Source organism: Aricia agestis, chromosome 4 (genome assembly GCF_905147365.1).
Source record: "Aricia agestis chromosome 4, ilAriAges1.1, whole genome shotgun sequence".
Taxonomy (NCBI): Eukaryota; Metazoa; Arthropoda; class Insecta; order Lepidoptera; family Lycaenidae; genus Aricia; species Aricia agestis.
The window spans coordinates 9,159,486-9,182,742 of NC_056409.1; the positions used below are offsets into that span (position 1 = coordinate 9,159,486).

Genomic DNA, 23,257 nt, shown 5'->3' on the forward strand with positions numbered 1-23,257 from the left:
ACATCGATTTAAAAAAAAGCAAATGATTGAAAAATCTATTGTCAAATAAACATTGATTTTTGGACAGTGATATCAGGAATATTCTGAATAATGTGATTAAAATTTATTGTACACCAACCCAATTAGGTTCGATAGAAAATTGATACGTTAAGAGTACGATTACACTTTATATTTAAAATATACAAAATGGATCACTATTTAACGACTTACAAAAAGGACTACCTGTGGTCAACGCCAAATGTATTCCAAAGACCAAAAGCAATCCAAAGCATTGGGTAAATCTTTATATATTAGGTAACTACAGTAGTGCATTATAGGTAGATTGAGCTAAGCCTTTTTCTGATGGTTGATGGTAAAGAACATAGACTTTGACTTTTACCATCAACCTCTAACTTCTCCTGTCGTTATGGCTCATTTTCATTGGTCGATAGGGCCCGCATGCGGGGTGCGGGAGATTTCTGAAACGCATGCCACAGGGCCCGCATTCGGGGAACCGTTTTCATTAGTCGATAGGGCCCGCATGCGGGGTGTGGGAGATTTCTGGAACGCGTGCCACAGGGCCCGCATTCGGGGAACCGTTTTCATAATGGCTCATTTTCATTGGTCGTTAACTCGTTCGTTATACAGCATGCGGGCAGTCCCCGCAGCCGAGATAACGACCAATGAAAGTTACAAGTCGATACGTGTTCGTTACACCGCCTGCGGGGATTGCCCGCATGCTTTATACCGACCGTGATATCGACCAATGAAATTCATCGGTCGATATACAGCTTGCGGGACGCGAGTTGCCACGTTTCGGACAGTTCCCAATGGCCGCCATACTACTGCAAAGGAGATTTTTTTTTATTTGTACCACCCTGAAACTTTTTTTAACAGTTCCCTGTATGATCATAAATAGAAGTCTGATAATGCCATACCTGTGGGAGGTCGTGAATGTGAACAATATTTTTTCAAAATCCTAAGATTTCATTCGTAATTCGAACGATTTGTAACAGTATGGCACTAATTTTTCTATAAGTACTTAGTATAATATCAAAATATCTATTTTTATCTGTTTAACTAGTACGAGTATTGTGTTGATATAATATTATATTATATATTCATAATAATAGTGCACGTTCTATCTGCTGTCTCAATCCTACCTCTCTCCGTAGGGCTGCTGGAAGAGATTTCTATTAGAAATAAGCAGATTTTTTGTGTCGTTTTACTGTGTATATTGTCTTATTGTAATTTTTTCTTGTGCACAATAAATTGTTAAATAAAAAAATAAATAAGTTTGAAGTTTAACAAAATATATAAATACAAAGTTCCAAACACCTAGGTGGCGGCAATCTTGTCAAGTTTCTTCTTCAATAAATCACAGACAGTCAAAATTGCTCCGCGTAACAACAATTGTTGTTCCATGGCAAAAACGTCTGTAACTGGCGACGAACACAGAGGTTCTCCCCAGCCCTGCGGGCCCTATCGACTAATGAAAACGGTTCCCCGAATGCGGGCCCTGTGGCATGCGTTTCAGAAATCTCCCGCATCCCGCATGCGGGCCCTATCGACCAATGAAAATGAGCCATTAGTCGATAAGGCCCGCAGGGCTGGGGAGAACCTCTGCGTTCGTCGCCAGTTACAGACGTTCTTGCCATGGAACAACAATTGATACGCGGAGCAATTTTGACTGTGTGTGATTTATTGAAGAAGAAACTATTGGCGTCACTGAAGGAGAAGAGAAAAAGATTTTGGGTGCGAACTTTACTGAAAAATAGAAACAGGCATGGCGCGTCAGAAACATTGTGTAAGGAGTTACAATTGCATTTGGAGTGCCATACAGTAGAAGATCATGATAATTTTTTTTAGATTATCAAATGACTTATTTGAACTAACTGACTAATGACTTATCATTGTATTCGGTTCATTTGGATAAAATTCAACCTTAAAAAAAGTATGTAACCATACTATAACTATGAGGTGAAAGACATTTTGAGAAATCTTTCGAGCGGTGGGAGCCGCAGAATATTATACAACATAACATCTGCTTTGACAAGATTGCCGCCACCTAGGTGTTTGAAACTGTGTATTTATATATTTTGTTAAACCTCAAACTTACAGAAAAATTAGTGCCATACTATTACAAATCGTTCGAATTACGAATGAAATCTTAGGATTATGAAAAAATATTGTTCACATTCACGACCTCCCATAGGTATGGCATTATCAGACTTCTATTTATGATCATACAGGGAACTGTTAAAAAAAGTTTCAGGGTGGTACAAATAAAAAAAAATCTCCTTTGCAGTAGTATGGCGGCCATTGGGAACTGTCGGAAACGTGGCAACTCGCGTCCCGCAAGCTGTATATCGACCGATGAATTTCATTGGTCTATATCACGGTCGGTATAAAGCATGCGGGCAATCCCCGCAGGCGGTGTAACGAACACGTATCGACTTGCAACTTTCATTGGTCGTTATCTCGGCTGCGGGGACTGCCCGCATGCTGTATAACGAACGAGTTAACGACCAATGAAAATGAGCCATTACTGTGGTCGTCTATGTCGCTCACGTATCGGCTTGCACAACCATGAAAAGAGTAACTTATAGAGGTCAGTGGCTGTAACACAGACCAATACAGAGTAAAGGCCAATGATTGTTCTGAAAATGTTAGGATAAATTATTACTATAAAGGTGCAATTACAGATGCGAATGTTTGAGATGTTTGCTGCTTTTACGGGAAAACTACTAAATCGATTTTAATGAAATTTTGAATAGGGATACTCGTACTTTGAGCCCCGGAAAAGAAAATAGGTTAGTTTGATCCCCTTCTTTCAGGTCTCCGAGAATATCTGACAAAGTTGACGAGATTGATCGCCACAGTTTCCAAAATCGAGTCAGTAGACCTTCAGGATGTATGTGTCCTCTGTATGGAGGAGTGGGAGGAACACCACAAGAACTTGCGACCGGCGCGGAATCGGGCTGGAGCCGTAATGAGGTTGATAGCTCTACATGATTGAAAATTTCTCAAAAAAACTATAAATATTAAGTAGAGTAGAGAGTTCACTGTGAAAGTAGCAGCGCTGAAAAACCAAATTTTTTTTTCAGTTTTGTATGGACAAGGGCCCGAGCGTCACGAGTTTCGCTCGAGCGCTGCTACTTTTACAGTGAACCATCTACAAAGAACACGTACACACCCTAAAATATTATCATTTATCACTTATTTTTGTTACATCCTGTATACAGGACGAGCGAAACGAGCCCCAGTATATCCCACAAATTGAGCACTTTTGTGGTACACTTTACGGAAAAGCTATCACACCTATTGATTTGTGCTTTAACATAGTAATTTTTATTTATATGTAGATGTGTTATCATCGGTTAGTCAAGGTTTGGTTACTATTAAAATATAAAAAAACTGCCTACCACGCAGAAAAACGACGCGAGCCCTCACAAAGCTCGGCTTTTAGTTAGTATTATCACAATTTTAATGACTTGTGGAATAAATTTTATATTATTTTCTTACAGATCATGGGACCTCTGTTAGATCCAAAAATATTTCCATTAAAAGTGGGTGCCAGTCCAGAAACACCCTCGTCACGTTATAATCAACCGAATGCCTTCTTGGATAAGGTCCGTTAAAGAACTGCAGATGACACTAAGGCCTAACCACAACATTGCGTTGCGGCATCGTACTCGTATCGTAAGAACCTACGACATCGCAGAACGCATCGTGAAAATTTACGATGCACTTCTGCTGCAGTCTGCACTTACAAAATCGCATAGCTGTGCGATGTTGTTTTTTTGATACGACGCCGTAACGCAGTTTTGCGGCTTAACCCTAATATTCCAAATATAGAAATAAAAGAAATATATATTTAATTCACAGTTGCAAAAGAAGTATCCAATGCTGTACGACATCTTGCAAACCGAACCGACGTCGGAGTTGAAGCAGCGTGTGAACCGCGACCGCAACAAAACGTCGTACATGATCGACTATTGTGAAACTGGTAAAAAATCTGTCATTCTATAATTCAATGTTACTACACAAATACAACATTTTTCCTTGCATATTTCGTGAATAAATAATTAACACCCTACAAAGTTCGAAGTGGAGTTATTTAGTATCTTGTATCGTAGGTATGTACCAAGTTGAGAATAATAATTATAATAGTTTGGAAAATTAATTAAATATCCGCTTTCCTCTTCTTTCTTTTTTATTAGTTTCATAGTTTGTTTTTGTAACTCAGTGGCTACGTCGTAGATACATCAAAGCTACGACGTAGCTACAGACCTACGAGTTTTGTTCCACAAACTAAAGTTCAATTAGTGTATTTTAAATGGCAAGATCCTTGTAATACAATATAGCTGATATCAGATTAATCGGCGGTAAATAATCAGGTCCAGCAGCGCAGTTCGCGGCTTTACAGCGTGCCGCCGACGTGAGCGGCACGGGCCCTTGTTCTCAACCGATGCGGCTCCCGGGCGACCCCTGCAAAGTGCGACCCGCACCCAAGAGGGTCACCCCCAAAACCATCTCCAAGCAGGGCGCCAGTAACCAGGCTATGGAAACTAGATCAAAAATTGGTAAGCTCCAAAAGCATTGTTGTTATAATATAGTTGTATCTTTGGACCCGCAAAATAATAAAACAGAATAATTATAAGTGGTGCTCAATGAAACATTTTTAATACTTACATTTGTTACAGAAACTACTACGGTAATACCGCCATTAGGAAAGACAGAATATCAAGATGGCGTGTCCAAATTAGGAGGAATTATAATGCGGGATAAATTGCACAGAACTAAAATAAAAAATAAATAAAATACCACCTGCTCGAACAAGAAGAATTGATGAGTCGTAAAAATAACACAAAGAACAAAAAATATATTTACAAGACGGGCGTTTCAAGCGTATGATAGTAATAAAATAACATACACAAAAATTAAAAATATATTTCTTAAATTCTTTGAAAGACATCTTACATCTTTGATCTTAATACAAATAAATAATTTACTCCGTCCACTCCTTATTTACACTGAGTATAATAATATTTTCGCAAACGACACAATATTATTTGGTTTCTAGCTTTTACAGAGTTGTAAGCACAGAAATAGATCAAGATAGATACCGCACTTCGCTCCATTTAATTTGGTATGAAAACGAGCGTGCCACTTTTTTATAGCTACTGTGAGTTGTGCTTGTGACGTACCGATGATAAGAAAAGTGCCCATTATCTAGGCCAACGTTTCTATTTGAATTTTTTTCCGACTTAATACGGCACTTTTAGGTATTTTTAAAATTCCGATTGACGTCCGATTCCGATAGCAGACTAATGAACCGATTTTCGAAAGACGAGCATTGCTCGTCGTTTGGGAGCGCGATATGGCACGCGAAGTACATACACATGCGGTATCTATCATGATCTATGTCTGTGGTTGTAAGCAATAATTCTTACATTACACAATAATGGAAAATCTCAAGCATATCGCCACATACGTGATACGTACGAGTATAAGAGTTCCGAAGGATATAATAATAATCATAAGCATAATAGAATTACGGACAGACAAACGTACGAAACTACATACGCGGCAGTTACACCCGAAATGAAAGACGATATGATAAATAGACGTTTATGTATAAAAGCAGAGTTTACAGTATGTCATGCGGGCCTGTTCCACGTGCTCGATATGAGTTCACCTCTCTTAAAATAGAGCGGAGCCTCTATCGTTCTTTTCTCCTTATTTAAATCTTCTTTCTTTACGGCGTCTCTCCTCAGGTTGTCCTCTCTCCTCTCGTCTCTCCGCAGCCTGGTTTCGCTCTTGACTGGTTCATGTCTGATCTGCTCGTGCGACCTGGTGGTCCTCGAGCGCGTGACGCTCTCGTCGTGTTGCCGCACCGCTACTGCACGCGCGTCCGACGTGATCCGTTCTCTGGATACAAAAGCATTGCGTTATTTTTTGTTTCACTTTAAAGAGCACTTTGTTTGGTAAGGACTAAGCGTGGATCTACCCGCGATATGCCCAACAACACACAAAACAGTGACATTATTCTTGAATAAAAGCAACGTCATTGGCCTTAAACGGCGCAAGGTATTTACAACGTCTTCGACTATCAAGGAATCTGTTTACGCTATCAAGTTTAAATCAGCACCTTAGGCTTATCGGTGTCGAATTAGTCTATCAGCAGCGTTAGCATGGCTACAGTAGAAATGAGAAAGTATAGAAACACTGCGGAGATAAACTGAAGGTACCGTTTCGATCTTTACCGGTCGCGGCTAGCCGCGGTAAGATCGGAACGATACCTTCAGTTTATCTCCTCAGTGTTTCTATACTTTCGCATTTCTACTGTGGCCATGCTAAGGCTGCTGGGGCCTACACCAGATAGACTGATAACCTAACCTAACTCCCAAGTTAGGTCGACCCATTTATTTTATCGGGTCACCTATGGGCTCCGGCCTATCCATCTACATCGAGCTACGTCGACTACACTACTAGTGTGGTGTGTGATGGGGGTGTGTGGGTGATACCTGCCGAGTGCGACGAGCCTGGGCGGCGCGTGCGGCGGTGAGGCGGGCGGCGAGGTGGAGGAGGCGGGGGAGGGGGAGGGCGCGGAGGAGCCCACTGCCGAGTCGCGCTTGCCCGAGCTCGAGCCCGACGTGGATCGGCGCCGCGCTCGCACGCCCGGGATGCGCAGCGACGCCGTGATCACGCACTCGTCCTCTGACGTCACACCCGTCTGGAAAATATAGTGCTGTATTATGTTTGTATTAGTTACTGCTGATCCTCAGCTGACTTAAAGTGAGAGTGGCAATGTGCGCCAACCCAGCAAGTGCGTATAAAGCTATTTTTCCATACTGCTCATTGGAGATTTCCAATTATAGTGGCAAAGTGCGCACTTGCCAGGTAGGCGCACTTTGCCACACTCACTATATAACGAGAGTTCACTTCAGAAACAAAATTTACAGCAAAGAAAAAAAAATTAAATCGGTTTACAGACAACGAAATAATAGTTCAATACTATCATCCCCCTTTTCAACCTCTTTTTCTTGTTGAATAGTACACATTAAATCATGAATGAAACCCAAATTACCTCATTATAGTCACTGGCAGAATCGTTAGAATCTTGCGTACCACTACTTCGTGCCCTGAAAATAGAAAATTATAATATTATTATGTAGATACTACATATCACATTAATTATGACATATTCATGAATTCCTCTGAATTGATAAAATAGAAGTATACATACGTGAGTACGGTGGAATTGTAGTTATGCAGAAGTTCCCGATTCATCAGCAACTGCGTGGCGGTGTCTGTGTGGAGGAGCGCCTCGCGAGTCCAAACCCGCTTGGAGTCCGAAGTGGGGCTCACGCTTTCGGCTGCACAACTGGAATGTTTAATGAAAGGATTAACACTGATTATTCAGTACATTCTTAGATATTACATAAAGGAAGTTACGTGGCCAAAATAATCAACTTGTAAACAAGTGACATTAGGTCTCCTTGTTCATATTTAAGGTGGCGTAACTCCGCCAGCTGCTCCAGCATGCCACATTAAGGCCGGCCATAGACGGACCGCATTTTTCCGTGAAATTTGTCCTTTTTCCGTGATGCTTGAGCCCAGCGCTTATTGAAAGAAGACAGAATATGTCTTTGAATGTCACCAATTACAAAACACGAGTTGTTTTCAGAAACATTGAATGTTTGCTGTAGAACTATGGACAACGATTCCAAGGTTCTGCCACGCTCGATATAGGGAATGATGAAATCGCCCTTAGTACAGTTGAAAGTTGACATTTTAATGGAAATAACCAATTTAAATAAGTGTCACTTAATATGAAATATACGCTGAAGTGTGCAATTTGAAGATAATTGCTTCCCCTTATATACTGGTTTTTTAGATATGAAATACGTACTAATATCAATGTTATGGCATATTTACTCACGCAGGACGAGTGCAGAATAGAATATAATAAGCTACTGCTATCAAAATATTGTGATTAATATTGATTTTGCACATTATGTCAGCAGTAACCGCAAAAGATACCGAATTATCTACTCCGACCTCTATCACATTTTTCCCCATAACTTCCAGGACCGCAAACTTCCGCAGCTGATTTCTTTAATTTTTCATTTATGAATAGTTAGGCTATCAAATAACACATAAAGTTGAGCGTGGGGAGGCTTGGGTAAATGTGAAAACCTTCGACGAAAAAAAAGAAAAGTGAAAAATAGGGTATGTCAATTTTTAAGTAATTACTCAAAAATAAAAAGCATATTAAAAAAAGTTAATAGCTCATTATTATGAACATAAAATATCCTTTTTAAAAATGTATAAAACCGCATGCATGTGCTAAATACTTTTTTCACAATATTCATTTGAATTATGTGTATGCAAACATTTGAATGAGCCATCCGCTACTACAACTTACTTCGACCTATGAAAAATTTATGCAGTTTTAGTACAAAAAAAAGTCTGATTCGGATTATTTAGTTATTAGAGTATCGAATAAATTGTGATATTTTTAAAAACCATTTATGATATGCTCTAGTTCTACCATTTTCCATAGTGCGCTCGGGCAGTTCTTGAGCGGTCGGAGTAGTAGTTCAACGCGACTGCGGTCCGTCTACGGCCAGTCTAAACTACACTCACTCGGCGCGGTGCAGCAGCAGCGCGTCGAGCTGCGCGGGCGCGGAGTGCGCGAGGTGCACGTAGGCCTCGTGCAGCAGCTCAGCGGGCAGCGTCCACAGCTCCGCCTGCCGCTCCACCAGCGTGCGCACCACGTCGATCACGTCCGTGCGCTCCGACAACTGCTCCGACCTGAAATACGCGTGAATGCTTTATAGTGGTTGGGCATAAACGTGTTTGGTAGAAGTTCGCAATCGCACGTGTAATGTCGCCGTGTTGTGCTGTATTAAATCCTAAACTTTTTTCGTTATTAATGGTTCTTTAAGTATTTCCTAATAATAATAACCAATCACTGAGATTCCGCTACTTAGTGTAAATGTATTGGTAATTGTCTCATAAGCTGGTCATGGCATGTAATCGGTGGAAGAAAGTAACTCACCCTGCAGCTTCATTCCCTTTATTCTTGTGGAGGATATTGGGCGCGAATATCGTGGCTATATTCGCGGCGTTCATCATGTTTCCCTCCTTGGAGGCTTGAACGTCGTCCGCGCAGTGCGAGGCGAGGAGGGAGAGGAAGGAGAGCAGCGCGTGCAGCGTGTCCCGGTGCGCCGCCGGCAGCAGGTGCACCAGCAGCCGCAGCGCCTCCCACTGCAGCTTGGGGTTGCGAATTTCTGAAATGGCAGTCGTCAATTTATAGCCATATATCGACAATTTATAGCACAAATACTCGACGGGAATTTGTTTGCACCTGAGTTGTCGTTAAGTGGAATAAACAAAAAAATACAGAAGTTGCAGTAGTCGGAATGTTTGATGGAATTAGCCCAACACACGTTCCCGTGCCCGTCTCAAAAATTTGAATAAACCTAAAGCGATGAATTTGCGTGTAAATTTGGGCATGTTGAAACTAGGCCCTTGCATCCGGTGTGTATGATTTTTATAAATCACTGTATACAGTATCTTTTAAGCGAAGTAACTACTTAACAAATAATGTGGTGCCTGGGATACGAATTTAAATAAATTTATGTCCTTATAGTTGTCCAAGCACATACCTACGATATTCTCGCAACATAGTCGGCCTAGTTCAGAGAAATGAATATTTCAATACGTCTGGGACCAACCATATGTATGGTTTCCTCACGATGTTTCCCTACGAGCGTATTGTGTACTTGAGATCAGAAAATGTCTCTTTGGTACACTGGGCATGTTAGCAGGACCGAGAACCACCATGGTAAATAAATTGATGCTGTCATTTTGTTGACTTACTAGCGGTAAGAATTAAAGCTTAACAAAGACCCATACTTTGTGTGGATAAGAACGCGGGGTAAAGGTCCCTGCACAGCAGGGGGTCGGGCAGGTCGCGTAGGAACTCCTTGAGCAGCGTAGCCACGTCGTGCGGACACACCGCCCCGTCCAGCGCCGACTCCACGCCGCTCTCCCACTCCTCTCGAAGCTGAAATTGCAACGTACACGGTACAATGATGAATGTTTTACACGTAAACGAGAAAACAAGACGTGTCGTCTGGTGACAGGCGATTGCCACCCATGGTTATTTGAAAATTACACTTGTGACTGCGATGGTGCCGAAGCAAGACTGTTCTACAGAGTCTTTAGCATAAGTGGGTTAGCAACTAGCTCGATTACATGACACTGATACGACTACAGAGAAATAGTGGAAATAAATTTGGAAGTGAACTATATCGCTTTGGCTCAGTCGGAATTCTTTAGGCGGAAATACACTAAAAGGTGCCGGAATACTTCATAAGTAACTGACGTAAACGTTGCCGATTAAGACACGATTACATCTTGCCTCATAACGAGCGACCACTTGCAGAAATGTGCCTTAACAGCACATTCGAGTGGCCCTCGGTAATCGCAATGAGTATTAAATCATCCAATATCTCATTGATTGTTTTCTCTGAGTACACAACACTCGCAATAAATCCCGGGCTATCTGGGTCAACGATCATCAACATATAAAACCTGATCTGATGCTAAACATCTAATTTCGTCGGTCATTTCTCGTACGTATCGATCGTCGATACGTAAACACCGCTCGCTTGATTTACTGCTTTATTTCCTGTCATAGCAACACGTTAAAATGAGTTTCTAAATCAAGTTCGCACGTACATTGTTTCGTTTGAGTTTACTAAAACAACGCCATGTGTAACTAATATTGTAATATTAGCAGTTCTGCAAGGTTAGATTGTATGTAATAATCTGCGAATATTATAAACAAGTATACTCGGACGGCCAGGTGGTCTACGAATTCAGTTGCGGGACGTTAACAATTTTTTTCAAGATTGTGGTTCATATGAAAGAGATATTTCTACTATATTTAAAGTTCAAAGACCGAATCTCTCTCTATCTGGCGAGTAAACTTTCAACTCGCTTCTAGAATCGCAAGGACTGTCTTTATTACACCTACCGAGCGAGACAGTGCTCTCGGCCAAGGAAACCGAGTGCTAGGCCGAGGGTATTGTCTTGCCACTCAACTCGGTAGGTGAAATCGGGCGAGTTCTTCGCATCACAAGCCTTACCTGTCTAACTCTCTTGATAGACGCCGAGACGCGGAAGAGGCCCCTCGTCCGCAGGCCGTGTCGGCGCAGGTGGGCCAGGCACGCCGACACTATCTTCGGCACCTTGGGGCACCCCTCGCCGTCCTCCAGCCCCAGACACTCGCCCGAGTCACAGGTATCGCTCTGAAATTTTACAATTGATATGTTAAATTAGATGCTTAGCATTTTCATAAGTGTAATAATTACAATTATTCCCATGTTACATAAATCTTTTTTTTAAGAAATATATTTAAAAAAATCGCACCTCTCCTACACAAGTACACAGTAAGTACACATCAAGCGGGGATGTTTTTTTTTTCCGCGTCCACCCCACAGTGTGTGTTTTTTTTAAATATTACGAGTAGGTATTTAAAGATCATTTTTCGATTTAGGGATCCATTTGTAAAATACATAATATTATGAAGTTTTAGAGTGAAAAAAATTTTTAGAGTCCAGTGTCCCAACTAAACGGTTGCATCTGGTATCTACCATTATAAAGGTAGATAAAGATGCTGTTTGTATATTTTTATAAACTGTGTCATTGAGTATTTGAGTCTGTCCGACTGTTGACACATCTTACTCAAGCACCAGCTAGTAAACTTCAGAAACAGAAGCCGTAACAGTTGGCATAAACTATGATGTCGTGTTTTCACATTATTTATGTAGGAGCGATGTTTACGGGCGACCTCCATATTGAATTATAATCGCTTCCTCTGGGAGTTTCGGGTGGCACTCGCGGGAATCGAGACCAATAGGTCAAATCTGACGTAGCGCGGCGTCACAATGACGTCACGGGTGTCCGGTTACCTGGCCGGCCTTACAGCGGTTCGTTTTCATTAAGGCCGAGATAATTTTATCTTCTGACGCGCACAATATCTCGTGTAAAAATAGGCCGGTAAATTTGGTAGGTTTTCTATATTCGTGTTGAACCCTTCGCCGTTCATGACCCCTGGTACACTTGACGTGAAGATTTATCAGCTATAAAACGTTTGTTTACCCACAAATCATCGGACTCTACTCGCTTTGAAAGGGCGCTCGTACTATACCGATGAACTATGTAACAATTTGCGAATACTCCGTATTTTAAAATAAACAGTATAAATAAAATTTCAAAAAAACTGTACACCGAAACATACAACTATCTTCTCTTGAAAGTACTTCATATTAGGTATAGCCAAATATATATTCTGTGGTATAGTCGACAGATTATGCTTATATTTATATGTGCGAAACTTTTTTATGATTGATCTAATACAATAGAGCTCTAAAGTAGAATTTGAAAATTGTAGAAAATCTTCTACAAATAGTCGATAACAGCAAATAGCAGGAACATAAAATTAAGGCCTTGCTGCAAAAATATTCATCTTTGTGTACGTCGCTAAAAATCATTCATCTCGCATACTAGTCCCTCACTTGTGCCGACTGCCGATCTAAGTCTAATTCTATGTTAAAATATATAAGATAAAATAAGGAAAGGCATTTTAAACGTTTAGCATTTTATTATGCAGCAAAAGTTTAGCATTTTATTATTAGCATTCGTGGTGTTTTAAACAAAATTCTAAGGCGCAACAATAGGATGACTGCCAACAATGGGTAGTTTCCCCATAAGCATTCTGTGTAAATACCTGTAAATACTGTGTATTAATGTGTTTTTGGAAATCGTTTTAACGAGTCATCAACATAATATTTAACCAAGTATCGATTTTAGCCCAACTTAGTGCCTGTTAGTGTATGTTTAAACTAATTTTATAATTTATACGAGTATTGTTAAAAGTTATACACTAAAATATAATATGTTAAATGCTTTACTTCACGCTCAATATATTTATTTGCCAGTTGAAAACAAATCATGACATAAATGTTTACGACGCCATAACTCCGTGTTTTGTGGAAAATCGAGAAGCTCGCCGATAACCGCCGGAAAATGCTATTATTCAATTAAGACTTGTATATATTTGTACCAAAACTAAAATTTCACGTACAATATGCTTACGTTGTTATTTTAGTTCGATTTGTTTGTAAGTTTTAAGTCCTTACTCTTTCCGTGTGGAATCTCATCTGACAAAGTTGCTGAAGAGTAAGGTATTTTTTTTTGATGCGCTGGGAAACCCTTTATGGGTGCCCCTATGTTGGACTCCCGACGAGAGCGTCGGGCTTACCCACTATAACCACCTGCGGTCTGCCTTCAGCCGTATGCGGAGGGATGTCCTGGATCTGTCTAACACATGACTCCCTCCACGACCGGCCGGTCTACCTCAAAAGGAACCAGATTTCCACCAAAGTTAGGGAACGCTCCGGCAAACTGAAGCATTCCCCTCAGCGACGGGACTAGTTAAGCCGGGCCCCACCTTTGCCCCGCGACCTCCTCTCTGAAACGAGGAGGTGCAGCCCGGCAAAGAACCTTGCAACCAGCTCCCACGGCGGTTCACCCGCCAGGGCAGTATCTGCTGCCCAAGACTAGGTTAGAAGTCGAGCGTTTAAACTTGCGTTTTCTATGTTTTAACCGATTCTAAAGACAGATGCACCTAAAACATCCTACATTCTTCATCCTACAAATATTATAAAGGCGAAAGAATTTGTTTGGATGTATGGATATATGGATGTTTGTTACTCTTTCACGCAAACACTACTGAACGGATTTTAATGAAACTTTACAATTATATAGCTTATACATCAGAATAACACAAAGGCTACAATTTTAATCGACTTTCTAAATGGAGGAGGTGTTATGTTCATTTTTTTATGTTCAACGATTACACCGCCGTTTGTTAACCGATTTTCAAAATTTTTCTTTTGGTATATAGGGGATCATCCCAATTTGGTATTATATTCACAAAAGTGGTGATCTGATGAAGGATCCATAAGTAATCGAAAGAACTCCTCAAAGTTTAAAGGGAAACATGTGGTGACTTCGGTTTAGTGAGAAGTATTATATGATGATAAGCATATGCTACCAGCAAGTAAGATTTTGCACCGAGGTATACCTGGTATACCGTTGTGGCGGTACCCACAATTCGCCTAACATTTCTGCATCGCGCTATCGAAGTTTTCTGAGCGCGTCAGTATATATACGACAGCTGAGATGTATCACGTGGGCTCCGGCCTGACCGAGCATAACACCTCGCTCGGTCGGAAGATCTTCCTTTGTGGCCTCCACGTCATATTCCCACATTGGTGACCCTCGACAGAACACGCCTCCTTCATCATCATCACTCCCCTCCCATCCGCACCGCGCCAGCCAGCATCGCCTCATCGGGTACCTCGTCCACTAGCCGCAATGTACCGCGGCCTGGGCGACTCCGCATCGGCATCATCGGGCTTTCTCACTACACCGACCGGTCAGCAAGCAGAGCACATCTCTCCTGGTCAGCACGTAGCATCGGCCCCGCACGGCAGCTTATCCGACTCACTGGATCCCGTGCAGCAGCTTACAGTTCCGACTCACTGGGACTCACTGCAACAGTTCCGACTCACTGGAACTCACTGGCACTGGCGACTCAAGCGACAAGACTTCAAGATTCGACCTCCGGTCTTCGGGGGGGAGTGATGTGGCGGTACCCACAATTCGCCTAACATTTCTGCATCGCGCTATCGAAGTTTTCTGAGCGCGTCAGTATATATACGACAGCTGAGATGTATCACGTGGGCTCCGGCCTGACCTGACCTGGTCGGAAGATCTTCCTTTGTGGCCTCCACGTCATATTCCCACACCGTGATTCGGAAGGTGCTGAGAGAACTCCTGATTCTTTGAAGATACAAGATTGGGAGTTTTGGCGTTGTTTTAAGAACAAAAAAGCATATTATGCTACTATGCAAATTACATTCATCATCATCATCATCACTACCATCTTTTACCATGCATCGTCTCATTATTATAAGCCTATTATGACCCTGTTATTAGTACTTTTCATAGTCTTTTAGATCGAGACTCGAGTTTGTCAAACGATAATTTAAAAAAATCTATACTTAATATTGTAAACCTGAAGAGTATGTTTGCTTGAACGCGCTAATCTCATTTACAGGTCCTTATTATATTAGTGCTTATTTCAGTGTTTGATAGCTCATTTATTGAGTAAGGCTATAGGCTATATTATATTATCAAGCTAAGACTAATACGACCGAAGAAACTCAGGAAAACATGGGAAAAACGGGGGGAATATTAGAAAGGGTTTATCTCACGACCTACTGCAGCAATTTTTAAGGCAATATTTGGCACAGATATAGAATAGACCACGTGAAGTTAATATAGTTATTTTTTATGGGAAAATGTACGGTTTCCGTAAAATTCCTAATTTACGCGGGCAAAGCCGCGCCGGACATCTAGTATTATATATTTAGGTGTATCGAAGGTTACAATGAATATGGTCAAGTGATGGCATTACACACAGAAACGGAAACAGACTTTAAATAAATAACCTCCTCCTTTTTGGAAGTCGGTTAAAAAGTCAAATGTTGGTGAAAGTTTTTCATTAGAAAGCTAATGCCGTTTCTTGTGTAACTTAAAGTGTCTCCACAATCGCACGATTTGTGGATGGGTCCAGGTGTGAGAAACGTGTCTTGGCGAGTACCACGAGACTATTTCTGATCCGAAACACCGAATGCCAATTGGTCATAATCCAGTTTAGCGAGACCCCTCGTTTCCTTCCCCGTTTTATATATCGCTACGTTTTCACCCGCTCCCTGAGTTCATTTTAAAGTGGCACTTCAGTAGACTGGGTATTATGACGTACTAATAATTTATTGATCTTGATAAAATGCTCGTGATTTATTGAAGACACTTCATCGGCTGGTATTGATGAAGATATCGCCGTCAGAATGAAAGTTCCACCACGTTTAAGCAGAGTTCATAGTCAAAAATGTTGTTAAATGTTTCGAACAACATTTTGATCTCGTTGCTCTTAATATTTGGATGCACGGTTAACGCCCACCTTAATATGACACGAATATTTTAGAAAACATTTTCCAACGATTGAACAATCGGCTGATTTGTTTAGCAGCATGCATTAAGATTGTACCTACCCGTACTTATAAGACTTCTTTGATAATCACAACAAATAAATGTTAAACCAGGCCTGATAAACGGTGAATAGTTATAATAATAGTTATTGATAACTGATAAGAAACACATAATTTCAGTCGGCGTAATCAGAAATCAGCACAAGTTTCCCCACGTTGCTGTTCATTCTACAGTGTTGGTACAACTGCGGCTAATCGCGAAACCGCAACAGCCACTATATTAAAACTACTAATAAATCGATTTTTAGAGCTCCAGTCTTGTTAAAACACTGTTGATTGATAGTTAGCATATGTTCGGCGAAGAATCGGAGTTCCTCGCCGCTCGGATTAACTGCTACCTTGATACTGTCCTTGCTTTATAAATATTCCAACATAATTAAAGTTTGTGTAAAGAGATTGGGCAGGAATACGTCATAAGTCATAACAAAGCCATTACCTACACAAATACACGGTCACTACGGGGTGCGTGTACAGGATGTAATTTTTTAACGCTACTGGGTTGTGAAGCGATTTATGATTAACTTCTGTTCGTTAATTATGGTGTAGTAGATGATTAATTGCACAATCGACAGGTTAAAAATTAAGAGGTAAGACACGAATGTTTTCTAGAAAGTGTAAAGAATTACTTATTGATGGGAAATTATAATGTGTAAACATCTCGATGGAGATTATAATGTGTAGTGGACACCGACATATTTATTTCGTAATGTTAAACAAAAGTAGATGACTTTTAACTCCTCCCGTCTGGACTAGGAAAAAAGAAGGCCAGCAGCAGGTGCTAGCGAAAACTGACACAAATTCTCTTCCCAGGTCCTCCTTCGACCCCCGAAAATACTGTGTTTAGTAGTGTGCAAGCAATTTAGACCGCAACATTTGTATGGATTAGACAGATTTGCAAGTCGTCTCACGCAATTAAAATCTGTCAATTCAGTACACATTTGAAATGCGTTCCGTTGCGGTCTGAATTGACTCTTTATAGTTTATTTTATACGCATAGTAGTAGTATGCGTTTTACATGCCTTCGCTTTTTCGCATGCACAAATGTATTGAACAGCGCTGATGCGGACGAGATCGACGCCTGCGACGGCCGGCGTTTGTTCATAGTGGGATGTTGCGGATCCCGATTTTTTCACATCCGCGGATGCGAATGCGGATTCGGATTTTTAGAGGTTCACATGCGCGGATACGGATGCGGATGTTTCGGATCCTACATAAATATAGTTTATAAAATGAAAAAGTATTACTTATTTTAATTTTTATTAATGTGTTACAAAATAATTGTACAGGTTCCCTAGATCAAATTTTTTCAAGCTAATTTTTCGTGAGTAGCTTCATTTTGAAATGTATTTTGAATAGAACAATCCATATTTTAGGATCATCAAATCGAAATATTAAATCATATTTATCTCTGTTAGCTACCACTTTTGCAGAGGAAAATTATGCTTACGAAAAATTACCTTGATAGTAATAAAAAAAATTGTTCTAGGGAACTTATGTATTAAAGAGATAATAATTTGTAAATGAAAATTACATAAATTCCCCTGTATTAACCACTACATTATCTATTCTGTGCCTCTACCACTTTTTTGTTAGTAAGTACACGAAGTAATAAATAGGAGCTTATAGCATTATATTTAAATTATTAAATAGTAATAATACCGCTTTTTAAGCACAAACAAAAACATAGTGATTAATTTACACAAGACAATTGATGCACCACAATAAACGCATCGGATCCTGTCACCGTTTTTAGGGTTCTGGGTGCCGAGTGTGAATTTTTTGTTTGACATTCGATTGTGAACGCGTTTGGCGTTTACTAAAATTTTGTATGGGATTACTCACTGGGCTGGGCTCACTCCCGTGAGCATTGCTAGGTGGTGCTGTACAAATTCCATACAAAATCTTAGTAAATGCCAAACGCGTTTACGATCGAATGTCAAACAAAAAACTCACATTCGGCACTCCATAATCAACAAGGGACCCTTATATTTTCGGTCTATCTGTCCGTCTGTCTGTATCTTTTTCCGCGGTTTCGCTCAGAGAATAGCCTACAAAGCCGAAATTCGGCATGAATGCACATACATATAAACGATGTCGACAGAAATGTATACAGCATGACTGGTGAGACATGTTCAATACTCGAAGACGTGATATTTGGCTATTATATTAGTTGAAAAAAATTATAACAATTGATCACTGAGTAAATGTATCTTAAAGTTATTAGTAGTAATTGTGCGTGGCGGATACGCACTTGGCCGGCTTTTTCGCTCCCATTGGTCATTTGTCACGCGTAAACGGCACGCGCCATTCACAGACCCTGCCGCTTTTTTTCTTGTTACAACTCGTATGACATCCGCATCCGCATAAAAATCCGCATTGATTTAATGCGGATGCGGATGCAGATGCGGATGTCCAAATATATGCGGATGCGGATATTCGCGACATCCCTGAACGCCCGCCACGAACAAACGTATGAAGTCACTTCATACGTTTGTTCGTGGCGGGCGTCCGCCTTAGCTATCAGAGACCAACAAATCGGAGACAAAATCCTACTTAATATTATAAAGGCGAAAGTTTGTTTGGATGTATGGATGTATGGATGTTTGTTACTCTTTCACGCAAAAACTACTAAACGAATTTTAATTAAACTTTACAATATCCTACTAATATTATAAAGGCGAAAGTTTGTTTGGATGTATGAATGTTTGTTACTTTTCACGCAAAAACAACTAAACGTATTTTAATGAAACTTTACAATAATATACCTTATACATCAGAATAACACATAGGCTACCCGCTACAATTTTACCCGACTTTCGATATGGAGGAGGTCTTATGTTTGTTTTTTATCTTTAACGATTACTCCTTCGTTTGTGAACCGATTTTCAAAATTTTTATTTTGGTATAAAGGTAATTATCCCAATTTGGTACCATATTCATAAAAGTGGTGACCTGATGAAGCGATCCAAAAGTAATCGAGGAAACTCCTCAAAATATATATGGAAACATATTGTGGTGACTTCGGTTTCGTGAGCAGTATTCTAAGCATAATTATGCTAACAACAAGTGAGATTTTATACCATGGTTTGGAATGTGCTGAGAGAACTTCTGACTCTTTATAGATACAAGTTTGGGAGTTTCGACGTTGTTATGGGAACGCAAAAGTTACTTGCTACACACTACTAAACACAGCACTCTCGAGGATCGTAGGGGGGCCTAAGTAGTTAATTTTTGCCAGTCCGCCAACATCACGCAGTATCTTCTAGTGCCCTGTGGACGCTTCTGTAATTTGCCGTGACCCGGCCAGATTTTACCGTCACGGTAGTACTGAGTATGAAGTGTTTAAAGGCTTACATCATCCCCCTTCTCGAGTCCCGAGAGCGAGGCGAGCGAGACCCGGGACCCGCCGTGCTGTCTCCGCAGCGCCCGCTCCGCCTCCACGCACTGCGTCAGCGGCACACCGAACACGCTGCCCGAACACTCTGGAAAGCACACGCTACTTAAAGGCATAATCACAATCATGGATGTACTTTTTCAACTTACTTTCAAACAACATCTAGAAAACAATAAACTAATATTTTAATTTTACATAAAATTCCAATTTAAAATTGCATTTTTTATGACTTTCGTTTGATGAGTGATGAGTCTAGAAAGAAGACATAAGGAAAATGTTCCCTACATTTCCCTTAAGAGCGGGCTGCCAAATTTTGCTGTGTTTTCTAATAAGTATGACGATCCCGAAAGACGATTGACTTAAATGAAATTGAGATTTATTTAATCATTGTATATTTATCTGATATTTGCCTAACGGAAAACATGATTCACTTATTTTGACTCGATAGTTTTATTTTTCGAAATTATGAATCTTTCTGGGCTTTTCAACAAATATCTGTTACACTTATTGAGTTACTATCATTAAATAACTTGCACTACTATAATCACACACTTTATAAAATAATGGCTAAAGAAAATATTAGTATTGTATTTAATTTTTAAGTACATCATTTTTGGGTCACAGTTTTGGGACTTACGACCTTTACTTTCGTGCTATAATGCGGTAACCGTTTTAACGCGATATTGTTTACTTTGTATAAGCTGCAGCGCAAAGTACAATCCTTGCGGGTACGATTCATGGAATCATTATGTCATGATTGGAGGATAGCGGGGCTAGCGTGCTTTGATATTTTTGGCAGCAGGCTCTTAAGTTATCTAATGAAGACCTATGAATATAATTTAACTGTTGGCTTACAGATTTAGTAATTTTTGGCATACAAGACTATGATCAGGGAGGTTTCCCAGTTTCGGAGAGAGGAGAAACCTAGGTTCTGCTAGGCTCAGACTGCCCCGAGCAGCCAGCATCGCGGAAGGCGGATCTCTTACAACATCGTGACGCGTGTATTTCCCCATTGTGAGTCCAGTATAGCTCGCTGCGAATAGCCGGACCGAAATAGCGCGGCCTTTCGAGTATTATCATTTATATACGAGGAATGAGTACACGACTTTAAGAAAACATCTTCACATTTTGCCGGTTTAATAATATATTTGGATCGCAAATATTTAAACACCACCTGTTGGTGTCCAAAATATTTACGTGTATATTGCACTTTTATTTATAACGTTCTATTATTGTAATACCGCTATAGTTTGATTTAATAACCCTGTGCTAGTGATTCGTTTTATTTGTCTTTTAACTTTATAATATTAAGGGCCTGTTTCACCACTTCCTGATAAGGCTATCCACCAATTAACTTGACAGATCAAGTATGGAGAATCTGTCAAAAAAGTTTAGGCACTTAACCAGAAAGTGGTGAAACAACCTAAATATAATTAAAAATAATATTAAATATAATAAAAAACGTATAACTTTACTAGATGTTGGATTGGGGATATAATATAAAATACTAGTGCCTTTGTGTGATTTATGAACATTTCAAGATGTTTTAATTTATTTGTAAACTTTTAATGTCGTAAACTAAATCTCTGATAAATACAATAAAGAGATTTCAAAAAAGTTGTTATAAACATATAAAACGTACAGAATGACACATTTTATTTATAACTGCGCTATAAATTTTTCGAATGTATTTTGTAGGAGTAGATATGGGTCAACTAGACCGAATAACAAGACAGTGTTGATTTGATGATTATTTTAATGATACACGCTTAAATTACTTACAAAAGTATGTATTATATGAATTATTTATTAATTATCGCTGCAAATCAATAAGGACAATAACAATGTTATGAAATACTTTCTGCTAAAAAGATCGCAATCAGAAACACAATATGTAGGTGTTACTTTTTGGTCGAAATGGTGGTTATATCTATAACGATTAAACATGCAGTTGCAAATGAACGTATTAACTGATGCAAACCAGATACATATTATAATTTTATTTGTGGCATATTTATTTATTAACAAACTTATCTACTAGGATAACTCAATGCAGAAGATTAAAAATAATTTTCAAGTTATAGGAACTTAAACATTACAACAGCCGCTGCCCGCAATTTTTTAAAATAATTAGTAGATAATATTCTCCGTCTTGTCCTAGCTCTTAAGCTTGCGAAAATTCTGCGTAGGATTGATTAATGAATGTATGTTAATTAGCCAAAGTCTGCAAGTTCTACCAAGAAATAGAGCACGTGCTTCCTTCGAATTTAAATTGAGATTGATTTTTCTCAATTTACATTTGTTCTAGTGACACAGTATACGAAAACTTACGTATTGCTCTAAACTCTAAAGTCTAAAGCTATTATAGAAGTAAGCATAAAATGCTACTAGTCTGAAAAACAATACAACTCTTATTCCTACAAATCTTACAATATTTGAGTGTAAAGGTGAAGCTCGAACGTCACACTTTTACAATGTAAAGAGAATTTGGCACCTGCTCAAAACAAATGAAAACAAGAAAAGTTTACAAACTATAATTGAAGTTGCCACACCTAGCGGAATAAAGAGACAACATTGAAGTTATAATATACGTGGGAGAGCCATGCTTCGGCACGAATGAGCCTGCTCGACCGGAGAACGTTCTCACAGAAAACCGGCGTGAAACAGCGCTTGCGCTGTGTTTCGTCGAGTGAGTGTGTTTACCGGAGGCCCATAGGGGGAATAGGGGAGGGTAGAGAAGGGAAGGGAATAGGGGAGGGTAGGGAAGGGAATAGGGTAGGGAATTGGGCCTCCGGTAAACTCACTCACTCGGCGAAACACAGCGCAAGCGCTGTTTCACGCCGGTTTTCTGTGAGAACGTGGTATTTCTCCGGTCGAGCCGGCCCATTCGTGCCGAAGCATGGCTCTCCCACGTATAAATGTCTAATAGCATAAACTTATACGACAGTATATAAATAAGTCTATGGTCTAATAGTATCTAAGATTCAATAAAAAAAAACTATAATCAATTTTCAGTTTGTCACCTTGTTGTCAACAGACTTCAACCATAAATAAAAGAATATAATTCCATAGGCTTGTCACTCAAAAATCTGTCATTTTTCCTAGTGCGTGTGTTGTAGTGTGTGTAATGTTTTATTTTTTTTTTATTTAACGCCTCCGTGGTCTAGTGGTTAGAGCGTCGCTCTCGACTCCGGAGGTCGTGGGTTCGAATCCCGCGTTGGAAACATGTTATTTCCAAGTTTGGTTAGGACAATGCAGGCTGATCACCTGATTGTCTGACAAGTAAGATGATCCATGCGTCGGATGGGCATGTAAAAAGTCGGTCCTGCGCCTGATCTCTCGCCAGTCGTGTCGGTCTTCCGTCCCACTGGGTTATGAGAGTAAAAGGAATAGAGAGTGCTCTTGTGTACTGCGCACACACTTGGGCACTATAAAATTACTCCTGCGTACCTGGCCTGGTTTCAATGAAACCGGCCACCGTCACCGAAACCGGTGTGGGGAGTATTATTAATGTTTTATTTGTTAAAAAAAATTATGATAAAAGCATAATTTCAAAATAATATTAGCTCGATGCACTCCTTCACCATATAAACTATAATTGTGCAAAGGGATACAAAGTTTTTGGCTCACGTATTAATATATAAAAGTTGTTTATAAACTGTTACATGATAACAGTTTATAG

General features: G+C 39.9%; 2 protein-coding genes across 4 annotated transcripts in view; one reads left to right on the forward strand and one right to left on the reverse strand.

Annotated features, from left to right (window-relative positions):
- The first annotated feature begins 61 nt into the window (after nt 1-61).
- Nucleotides 62-4,821, forward strand: LOC121725954. Of its 2 annotated transcripts, none has more exons than XM_042113155.1 (6): nt 62-275; nt 2,817-2,976; nt 3,507-3,611; nt 3,868-3,988; nt 4,380-4,565; nt 4,686-4,821. In XM_042113155.1, exons 1-6 carry the CDS (start codon nt 187-189, stop codon nt 4,799-4,801), a joined length of 777 nt encoding a protein of 258 aa, XP_041969089.1. In that variant the 5' UTR covers nt 62-186; the 3' UTR covers nt 4,802-4,821. The 2 variants fall into 2 exon arrangements, with proteins under 2 accessions (XP_041969089.1, XP_041969090.1); XM_042113156.1 differs by having other exon boundaries at nt 110-294.
- Nucleotides 4,822-5,597: 776 nt separating this feature from the next.
- The window catches only part of LOC121725953, a 38,531-nt gene continuing 20,871 nt past the window's right edge, over nt 5,598-23,257 (reverse strand). Inside the window, exons 4-12 of one of the 2 annotated variants that reach the window (XM_042113153.1) lie at nt 19,536-19,663; nt 11,148-11,309; nt 9,910-10,060; nt 9,050-9,281; nt 8,635-8,802; nt 7,232-7,369; nt 7,073-7,127; nt 6,510-6,718; nt 5,598-5,913 (exon numbers count right to left, since the gene is read on the reverse strand). In XM_042113153.1, coding sequence (XP_041969087.1) covers nt 5,643-5,913; nt 6,510-6,718; nt 7,073-7,127; nt 7,232-7,369; nt 8,635-8,802; nt 9,050-9,281; nt 9,910-10,060; nt 11,148-11,309; nt 19,536-19,663 — 1,514 coding nt within the window. In that variant the 3' untranslated portion in view covers nt 5,598-5,642. The remainder of the gene's footprint in view (nt 5,914-6,509; nt 6,719-7,072; nt 7,128-7,231; nt 7,370-8,634; nt 8,803-9,049; nt 9,282-9,909; nt 10,061-11,147; nt 11,310-19,535; nt 19,664-23,257) is intronic. The other variant, XM_042113154.1, reaches the window with a different exon arrangement.

Coding starts and splice junctions, on each gene's coding strand:
- LOC121725954 (XM_042113155.1), top strand. CDS start 187: ATGGATCACTATTTAACGACTTACAAAAAGGACTACCTGTGGTCAACG. Junction 3,989..4,379: donor GATCGACTATTGTGAAACTG/GTAAAAAATCTG, acceptor GTAAATAATCAG/GTCCAGCAGCGCAGTTCGCG. Junction 4,566..4,685: donor GGAAACTAGATCAAAAATTG/GTAAGCTCCAAA, acceptor CATTTGTTACAG/AAACTACTACGGTAATACCG.